The following is an 11,171-nucleotide window of genomic DNA, read 5'->3' on the forward strand; positions in this document are numbered from 1 at the left end:
ATGTTTCATAAACTGTTCATGTTGGGACACATTCATGGAAGAAAATGGGTATTGCTTTGTGTGCGGTTGACAAAGTTGGTATATGTGCAAGTATTTTTGAATAACCTCATGTGCCACCATTATATTTTCTTGTGTCAAAATTTAAATTGTAATGTACATATTCCACATTCTACAGTCATTCTGATTAACTTTGGATCCAAGGAAAGCGGTGCATTATAATTTAATGTAAAGAGCCCCACTGTTCAAAGTTTATTCACCAAAATGTGAACTGTTTGTCTGCTGGGCACTCATTCAACATAAAATTTATGTCAAAATGTTCACAAACACTTTTAGCAGATCTGTATTTCATGTAGGTGTCATACAAAAAAACATGCTCCAAAGCATACCACACTGCTCACTAACTGTAACTGAGAACAAATGGCTAATGGAGCTGATAACTGCTGCCTACTGCTGACAAATTAGATACAAACTTCCATATATAAACTGAGCTGCTCACCATGAAACACAATGTCATCAAGCAGTCCACATGTGTCTTGCAGCAAGCAGCACATTGGTCACCATGAAGCATAGAGCTATGAACTGGTCAAAAAAAATTTCTGTAGTTGTAAAGCTCCATGGGATGGATATGTCTCTTCTCCTTTCTACCAATCTCATCTTTTCTGAATCCTATTTGTAGGCAGTATTCCTTGAAGTTGGCATGTTTCTTCCCAATCACTTTCCTGAAATCTGTTTCTAAGCATGATTTCATGAGTTATGTATGTTGTTCTGCAGAGTGTACAGAACAATGGATTTTCACTGCATTTTGAGAAAATGAAACTTACCAAATATAGCAAACAGCATTTTGGGATGCCACAAAGAGGTGAATATAAGTTCCTGAGATCAGTCATTTTGAAGATTGAATGTCCACAGAAAGTAACGAGTGAGTGCCCTGGATGCCCATTAACTGGTATAAATGACGAAGAGGCAGCTGAAGTATATGATCTGGCACAAAATGATAAAATATTTTTGAAGAGGTAAACATTTCTTTTGGGTCACATCAGGCCAGTTTAATCACAGATTTTGGAATAAACTACAGTTAACACAAAAGCAGAAAAAATATGTGTTCTGATCTTGTGACCTATTTAAATGTGCAAAAACCCACAACACCTTCTTAACAAATTAAATACACATTATGAAACACAGATTCATGTTTATGACCTGAAAATCTGAAAACCCTGTCCTCACCATGACAAAAATATGTATGCGAAGTACAAGTAGAACCACAGGGATGCTCATAGTTTTCTTTTCATTATGAGAGTACTATACACTGCACTCCAAGGAGCCAGGCTATTATCATCCAACATTTCCTCTTTACAAGTGTAGAGGTATCTTTAAACTGATTATGTGTCATTGGCAACTGTAAACATGGTAATCCATTGAGTGGCAAATTCACCATGAGAGTGTACCGACCCTCTCAGCCAAGTTTGTACAAATTTTCAGATAAACACAGTTCCATATGCTAGACACCCTCACCAACCTCGTGGCCAGGTACAGTTGCCTTTCTGTTGGTGCAGAAGCATGTGCAAAGTTATTGCCATAGTGCACATGAATAAGGTACATCCTGAACTATAGAATGATTTGATGACACCCTCCAGTGTGATTCAAAAGTATATAATCGTATATGATGCCTTTACATGTCTCGGTCAAGTATTTTCAGAAGGCAAATAACATTTGAGGAAACTACTACTACATAAATCATAGTACAACAATGGGGATGTGCTAGCAAAACCAATATTTCCATAATCCAAAGATGTCAGTCAAAGATACTATGTATGATTACTAACGCCCCATGGTATGTTACCAATATAACGCTCCATGAAGACCTGAAAGTGCCTCTGGATAAGCCCTCTCCACGTCACGAAGAATACTACAGCTAATTAGCTTATAGAATCAAATGTAATTCTGATTGCTAATTTTATGTAAATAAAAAAAAATAGTACAACAAGTTCAAAAGTTGCCAAAAGTTATATATATATATATATATATATATATATATAAAGATTTTAAATTAAGCTAAAATGTGATGAGTTAAAACATTAATAAAATTCTTAATATTTAAAATCTTAAACTGCTAAGGTTCATATCTTTGTGCCCCTTCTATCAACGGTAGATTGGGTAGGTTGCTGCCCTTGGAGGTCCAGGCAGTGTTCTTTTTATTTATATAGCTGGTTAAGAGCCCGTGTTTGATGTTGAGTGGCTTCTCCTTTCATTGTTTGTTGAGAAGCAGCTCAACAATTTTATTAATATTTTAATTCACCACATTTTAGCTTAATTTAAAATGTGGACACCATTGGAAAAGTAGGGGCGTACAAATTATACAAGTAAATATGGTATTGATTGTAATACATATTTTAATGTCCTGTGAAGTACAGAGATATATTTCATATCCTGTGTTCTTAAAACACTGTTCTCTAGTGCTAATATTTTATCAACAGTAGCAGGTATAAGTAAATAATTCTGAAGGACATAAATAGTTTGATCAATGGGTGCATTAAGAATAGTACCTATGTTATCTGATGTGGTGGAGTGGGGCAATGCTAACAGTACATACTAGATCAGGATATCCAGGAAATATGATAACGAAAGTTACGTCCTCTTCTGCCATTCAATCTTCAATTTGAGATTTCCTGGTTACCATGAAGTGAAAAGAACTCAAACCTGAAATAACAATTCAGACCTGTACTTTAAATGCATACTGTCAGCTCAAGCCCATTAAAAGTGTTCAAGATTTCCACTACAGTGCCGCTAGAAATTAACCAACACTGCACCACTCACACAGGACAATTCTCATCACTGTACTTCCAAAAGGTTCAGTCTTTCATACCACATTAACACTCTTTTGTTTCAGAGTTCTTTCATGGTTCTCCTTTCAAATTAATATACTAATTTAAATCACCCTGTTTACCTGTCCTCATAATAAGAGAAGACATTTGGCAAGAAATAGTACACATGTTTTTCCTTCTAATTAATACTCAAAAATAAAATGAAATGTCAAGAATCCATATCAAAATATCAATGTCATGGAATAATTAAAACATCACAAATTACTTTGACAAAAAAAGTCATCTAAGAATGTTGCATGCATGTTCTACATGGTGACATATGTGGGGTCAGTTTCAACACCACAGTTGTTATCCTTTGGTGACATAAGGACATAGCCATCATTCCCCCAGTAGTTTGACCATGAATTCTTCACCAACCAATAGGGAGAGCCATTAATGGTTCCATACCCAACCAGCAGCACTGCATGATCCAACTGTTCTGGCTTATTGCCTGCAAACACATACATGACAATGTATCACCATGGACTGGTTAACTTAAAAATGAGCTCAGAAAATACCAAAGCAATAACATACAACAATCACTCCAAAACTAATGCTTCCCAATTGTTTTCCTGCTTACATGATTTTGCATACAACTGTAACTGGTATTGCGCCTTCAACACAAAAATATTACAGTTTTTTATAAGTGTATATATTCTACATATTTTATATTGTCATGTGTATGACAATAGACAAGGTTCGGATTGGTGAATGGATTTATTACCATTTATGCACACACGATTCGGAACTACAAGCAATTACTTCGCCACTGCTAATCTCCACAGCACCCGTTATGCCTTTTCCATCCCGCTGTCTTCACCAGCCATGAATGAATGAATGAATGTATAAGGGGTGGGCCTTCTTGGCCATTGTACCGCGACCTACAGGGATCTACTGTGTTTCCCCTTTTTATTATCCCCTCAGCAATCCTGCTCTTCGAATGAAGCATAGGATTTTGTACGTGGGGGCATCAAAATAGTCACTTGGTATGATAAAGTACTGATCAAAGTGATGTAATCTTAAATAAGCTAAGGCCTCACATTCACACAGGATATGTGTGGCTGTTTCATTTTCTTCTTGACACCTCTCACAAGTGGGACTATTACTTAGTCCCAGTTTGAAGAGGTGTCCTTTAAGGTGACAGTGTCCTGTAAGCAGTCCTACCACCCATCGTAGCTGGTTCCTGTTTAACTTCAACACTTCCTTCGCTCTTTTAGCAGAGGGTCCTCGTAAGAGTCCCTTTGCTTGCTTGAGTCCAGTCAAGGATACCCAGTATTTCTTGGCTTCATATTTGTCCAGTCCCTGATTGCCTTTCTGGCAACTCCTGTAGAGATGCCACAGGCTCTTCACCAGCCATTCTTTGGCAACAGCTTCTAACAGTGAAGATTCTTCCACTTCACACGCTCAGGTCCTATCTTCACAGCCTTCCGTGAACTATTTTGACACAGGCATACAAAAATTGATTCCCCAATATGGCAAGTGACTCAATCACAGCAGTGACTACATTGAGAATCAGCTTAAATATGTACTTATTTTCTGTATACAACATCTTTTTCTTTTCATTGCTTGTTTTGTTAACAGCTCACTGGAGATTACTTTCCAAATAGCCCTCATATAACAATACATAATGAATGCACACAATGCATTGAAAAAAAAGAAAAAAAAAAGAGATTTTTTGTGAGAACTGTAACAACATTAATACTTACCACACTCTGGATCATAGTATATGCCATTTGAATAGAATGTAAATGTTTTACGAGAAGCATCAATAGCTATAGAAATAGGACCATGTTTGGCCACTGCCACCTTCAGAGCATCAGGATCTCCTGAAGTCACATTTACATAGCCTGTAATTCTTGCTGTTAGTGTCATATTATCTATGTGACAATAACCATCCTGCAACACATGAGCATAACACTTCTCCTTTAAGTTCTGTCTGCCTATTCATCATACGTTTTTCAAGCAGTTTCTTACAAAACCAAGATATGAAACTTAGTGGGCATACAAAGTGTGTTTAATTGGTGCCAAGGAAAATAAAACATCCTGAAGAAACTCTTTCAGACACAATTCTGCATTTTATATCTCCTAGACATAAGATGGAATCAAATGAAAACTATCAATTGTTGCAAACTACTGAGTAACAACCACAATAATAACAACAACATAAAATTCTTTATTTTGCTTGTGGTTCTGTACGGGTGTGAAACTTGGTCTCTAACATTAAGGGAGGAATATAGGCTGAGGGTGTTTGAAAACAGGGTGTTGAGGAGATTATTTGGACCAAAGAGAGATGAAGTGACAGGAGGTTGGACAAAACTGCATAATGAGGAGCTTCATAACTTGTACTCTTCTCCAAGTATAATTAGAATGATCAAGTCAAGGAGGATGAAGTGGGCAGGGCATGTAGCACGAATGGGAGATACAAGGACTGCACAGAGGATATCAGTGGGAAAGACAGAAGGGAAGACCAAGGCGTCGGTGGGTGGACAATATTAAAATGGATCTTAAAGAGATAGGATGGGATGGCATGGATTGGATTGATCTGGCTCATGATAGGGACCAGTGGAGGGCTCTTGTGAACACGGTAATGAACCTTTGGGTTCCCTAAAATGCTGGGAAATTCTTGAGTAGCTGCAGAATTGGCAGCTACTCCAGAAAGGCTCAGCTCCATGAGTGAGTGAGGGTACAATAGTGATGGAATCTTGACAATTATATATCACAATATAATAATACAAAATATAAAATACAATAAAAGTTAAAGATCTTTTAAAAATAATAAGTTATACAATTAAAATATAATTAAAAACTATGCATGTAATGTGTCTTATTTTGTATGTTGTTGCAATCGTATTATGTTATATTTTTGTTTTTGCGGACATATGGCGATAGTTTTCTTGCCATATGCACAACCACTTGGAGGCCCGTTGGTATGTGTGCAGTATTATTTGATTTTTATATTATTTAATGGGTACTTCATTTTGCGTTTATCATGTACACACTGCTACTGACAGAATCGTTCAATAATGTCCATTACTTGAGATGGTATACCACGAATTTGCTACTACAATGCTACTTAGAGATGGGAAGTACAACATGAAGTGCTATTGCTCTGAGCATAAGTAACTACTGGTCTACTGGTTGGTAGAGGGGGAATAGCCCTACAGAGTGAATAATGACTGAAACATGTCACATGTTTCTGTGAAAAAACAATTAAAATATTTTTAATGTTTTGTATCCTGTGGTGCATATACACATTGCACCAGCTGTTATACATATGTGGACACAAATCCAAAAATGAGAGAAAAGCACTCATTGCAGTGAGAATTCTGAAAAAGTACTTTCACTGAAACCAAGGAATGTTGATGTACTTAACATTATTAAACTGACAGTGCGTAAAAATGCCTATAAGATGAATGTCTTGTTCCAAGCCATACTCATTACATCAGACTTCTGCTGCATATGAAAGAAACATCTTCTATCTCAGTTCAGCAAGCTGAGCTTCATTATTTCCCAGCAATACAATATGACACTAGAATACAGTCGTTAGAGCTTGTGCAGGTTTAACCTCACGGGGAAACACCGGCCATGATGTTTTAGCACTTGTGCAGGTCAGCCTCCCAGTCAAGCACAAACACTGATTTTTCTGATACTGCCACTGTATGACATAAGGGACGAAATCCACTCTTACCGACAAATATAATTTCTTGGCCTTCAATACTCAGTACATATTTTAGAAATGAAAGGAAACTACACAGCTAAATTCTTTATGAATACATTTACCAGTAAAGAATTACAAACACTACCAAACATTACCATTTAAGTAAGATTTGAGGTTTTCACAGTGGTGACTATGAAGAAAGCAGTCTTCTGGGATGTGGCACCGTGTAGATGTGGTGTTAACCGACGTTTCGGAGGAATGTATCGCCTCCATCTTCAGGGTAGAAGGAAAAATAAGAAATCCGCAAGTGAAGAGACCGTGAGAACTGGTACAAGTAGACAGGTGTTGTACAGGTTCTCACGGTCTCTTCGTTTGCGGATTTCTTATTTTTCCTTCTACCCTGAAGATGGAGGCGATACATTCCTCCGAAACGTCGGTTAACACCACATCTACATGGTGCCACATCCAGAAGACTGCTTTCTTCATTACCATTTAAGATTCTCATCTAGCACTCTGTGTAATTTCATTGGCAAAATACTTTCATTCATCTTTAAATCACTCAGAAAACTGGCAATATGTGGAAGAAATTCAGTCCAAGAAGAGAATGCAAGTATTGCTGCCAGTAAATCTGTTAAGAACTTTCACACGGTTCTCAGATCCAGATGCTATCAATGTGAAAGCTGTCTTATTTGAATTCCAAACATAACTGACCAACTTGCAGTATAATTCCGACTGTGCTTAACTAAGCACTACACCATGAAGGCTTTTAGGGGAGTGGATGTATAGATCCACAGATAGTATAGTCGGTATAGTGACCAGCTACAGGTTAGATGACTGAAAGGTTGGAGTTCAAGTCCCAGTAGGGTAAAGAATTTTCTCTTCTCCATGTGCACCTGACCTCCTATCCAGTGGGTACTGGGGGTTCTTTCCCTGGGGGTAAAGCTGACCACTCAACTCCAGCTAATGCTGAGGTCAAGAAAATGTGGATAATTCCAACTAAGGAAAGAATTCCAAAATGTTTCACTTCTTGAAGGTTTTCAGATCTTGGTGATCATGCATTGTACATTACAGGCCTTCAAAAATATAAGTTACATGATCACTCCATTATACACACAACAGAGAAAACTTTTACCTGTAAAAGCTTATTCACTGATGTGACAAGTTTTATTGCACACCACCTTTCAAGCACTCCATTTTGATAACATACACTTTTGTCAGTTCCTGTACCACTTCAGGCTTTTTCCTGTGACCCCAGTTAAGTACTCCTGCCATAGCCTGTTTCATTTCTTCTGATAACTGGAACTGCATCTCTTCGAGAGGGCTTTCATTGAACAGGTACTGATAAGGAGGGGATACACCTAGAGAGAGGGAAGATTCTGGAAGTACAGTGGTTACTCATGAGTTGGCACAATCTCAATGTGAGATCTCACAATCTCAATTTGTGAGTTCATTCCTGAAAGGCCTAATATAAGACCATGTATAGACATTCGTCATCACGTGACAGTTATATGCTGTTAATGCCAACTCTGGGAACATCATCACTGGCTACTCCACAATAACAATGCACTAGCTCATGGCATCTTTTTGTATGAATGTCTGACTAAGAAGAATGTCACCTTTCCCAAGAATGAATGCCCTCTTGTAAGGATAAAGATTCCAGTCAGCAGAAGAAGTCAAAGAGGCAATGACAGTGGGACTTAAGTGGGCTGCAGGAAAAGGCCTGCATTATTTCGATCATTCACTATTAAATTAATGACCAATATCTGGACTAAGTCTGTCTATAATTAATCTAGACTTTCTTAACTTAAATGTCTGTTTTCATTTTCCACAATATGAAGAGCTGTTTAAATAAGAGTAATTACATACCTGGCCCAAGTAGCCACCATATTCATCCTCAAGTGGTATCCCACCATGTTTCATCATCCACTGATAAGAGCGGAAATCTTCACCACCATCACATCCATTGTTTCCATAACCCCAACTGCAGTCGATCAAAGCCTAGAAACAAGTATGTGATACCAATTTATTTGCTATTCAAGTAAGCTGACACAGTGCAAAAACACATGATGCATGGAAAATATTAACATCCTTTTACTCATTTTCCAATGTAAGCCTTTCCTATGGGTCATAAGAAATTGTACTGCAGACTGCATCAACATTTTACCTGATGAGTACTGAATACGCTTATCTCACTTTATGTGTTCTGTGGTAAGCATAACAAAAGCAGATAGACAGTGTACTACTGCCAGGACTGCAATGTTGCATTGTGTAATGTAAGTGTTCTGAGGCATACTTCATAAGCATTTCTGAGGTAATATCCAATGAATATTTAGAATCTAGGGACCATCAGAAACTAATATGTTAAATTTTTTATTAAACTGATAGAAAAGGACAAAATGCTACCCGCCTCCTACGAAGTTTTTGAGAAGGTAATATACTCAAACTGGAGAATGTGAAATGTTTTAAATATTTGGGTAGCTTGTTAACAGATGAAGGAAGGTGTACTAGTGAAATTAAATCCAGGATTGCCATGGCAAAAGCTGCATTTAGCAAGAAGAATCTTTTTACCAGCAAATTGGACTTAAATTTGAGAAAGAAACTACTGAAATGCTACATTTGGAGCATCGCTTTGTATGGGGCTGAAACTTGAACACTTAGGGCAGTAGATCAGAAACACCTGGAAAGCTTTGAAATGTGGTGTTGGAGAAGGATGGAGAGGATCAGTTGGACCGATAATGTGAGAAATGAAGAAGTGTTATTTAGAGTCAGTGAGCAGAGGAATATCCTACACAAAATAAGAAAACAGAAGGCTAACTGGATTGGTCATATCTTACACGGTAACTGCCTTCTAAAAGAAGTTATTGAAGGAAAGATAGAGGGGCGGATAGAAGTGACCAGAAGACGAGGAAGAAGACGTAAGAAGATGCTGGATGACCTTGGGGACAGAAGAGGATATTTTAATTTGAAGGAGAAAGCTCTAGATTGCATCAAGTGGAGGAACTGTTTTGGAAGAGACTGTGGACCTGTCATCTTGACAGATTACAGATGAATGAATGAATATACTCAAGGCTCTACCAACATTTAACCCTAAATAAGATACTTACAAGCGACCAATATGGTTTTAGGAATAACTCTTCAACTAATATGGCCGCCTTCAAACTATTGAATGAAATCTTATTAGCCATGAATAATAAATTAACTGTTGGTGGTATATTTTGTGACCTAGAGAAAGCATTCAACTGTGTCAACCATGATATACTTTAGAAAAATTGTAACACTACAGGACAGTAGGAACATTTAAAGCATTAATTACATTATACCTAAACAACAGATATCAGAAAGTGATATTAGATAACAGGAAAACTCATAATAGTACCTCCTCCGAGTGGGAGATCATTTAAGCATGGTGTTCCACAAGGCTCTGTCCTTGGTCCATTATTTTTCCTACTGTAGGTAAATGAGATTCATAACGTAATAACTAAGAATGCAAAAATCATCCTATATGCTGACGACACAGGCGTCATAATGTCTAATCCTAGCCTTCTGGAATTTTAAACTAATATGAATAAACAATTTGTAGCCATAAATGAATGGTTTAAAGCCAATTTGTTATCTTTAAATTTCAAGAAAACTCATTACCTTTTATTCAGGACAAAAAATAGTTTAGAAACCAATATCAGTATACACTGTGGAAACAAGCATATTACTAACACATCAAATATTAAGTTTCTTTGTTTACACATCGATGAAACATTATCATGGGAACTTCATATTGACCAATTAGTAACTAAAATGATTTCAGCTTGTTATGCTATTAGGATAGCAAAAGGTTTTATGTCACAAGAAACCCTTAAGATGATTTATTTCTCCTATGTGCCTTCTATTATGGAATACGGTATAATTTTCTGGGGTAATACGTCTAACAGTATCAATGTCTTTAGGATACAAAGGTGGATAATTAAGAGTTATTATGAATGCAAAAACTAGAGACTCTTGTAGGGATCTATTTATACTCGATAATACTGTTTGTCATAAAAAATAAAGATCTGCGTCCATGATGTGTATGTATTGACCGTCTTCTAGTGCACACAATCTCACTTGTCACTTCTCTACATGTTTCGGCATCACTGTGCCATCCTCAGGCGTGTTATTTACGTTAAACTATTGCACTGCTCGCCATCATGTATCGTTTATAAAATGATTTAAAACGTATATTCGTCATCTACTATAATAAAATTTATACAGGATGTCCCAGGAGGAATGGATCAAACTTCGGGAGGGTGTTCCTTATGTTAAAGTATGCTGATATAACCCAAAACACCTATGTCCAAAGTTGAACGGTTTCAGAGATAATGGCCCGAGAAAAGTGTGGTCTTCTGGCGGGTCCACGCACTATACCTGTCAGCTGAGACCTCTTTATCTGTTTGTCCTTGAGTGTCGTGATTCACACTAGCTGTAAGCTCATGCGCTACCTACATAGTACGTTGCGGCAGGGTCATGATTAGTTGTGTGATGAGTTGCTGAAATGCCTCTTCTGTTTTCACACGTGGAATATTGTGATATGCATTTTGTGTGTGGATTTTGCGGTGGCAATGCACGTGCTGCTGTTGAAGAATACCAAAGGCGTTTTCCCGATCGAAGAATTCCATATC

General features: G+C 37.4%; 1 protein-coding gene across 1 annotated transcript in view; it reads right to left on the reverse strand.

Moving 5' to 3' along the window:
* Positions 1–2,365: 2,365 nt before the first annotated feature.
* Positions 2,366–11,171, reverse strand: part of LOC111867386 (digestive cysteine proteinase 1) — a 28,380-nt gene continuing 19,574 nt past the window's right edge. Inside the window, exons 9-11 of the mRNA XM_023857187.2 lie at positions 8,386–8,517; positions 4,568–4,757; positions 2,366–3,312 (exon numbers count right to left, since the gene is read on the reverse strand). Coding sequence (XP_023712955.1) covers positions 3,128–3,312; positions 4,568–4,757; positions 8,386–8,517 — 507 coding nt within the window. The 3' untranslated portion in view covers positions 2,366–3,127. The remainder of the gene's footprint in view (positions 3,313–4,567; positions 4,758–8,385; positions 8,518–11,171) is intronic.

This window comes from Cryptotermes secundus, unplaced genomic scaffold (assembly GCF_002891405.2).
Source record: "Cryptotermes secundus unplaced genomic scaffold, Csec_1.0 scaffold350, whole genome shotgun sequence".
In the NCBI taxonomy this organism is placed as follows: domain Eukaryota; kingdom Metazoa; phylum Arthropoda; class Insecta; order Blattodea; family Kalotermitidae; genus Cryptotermes; species Cryptotermes secundus.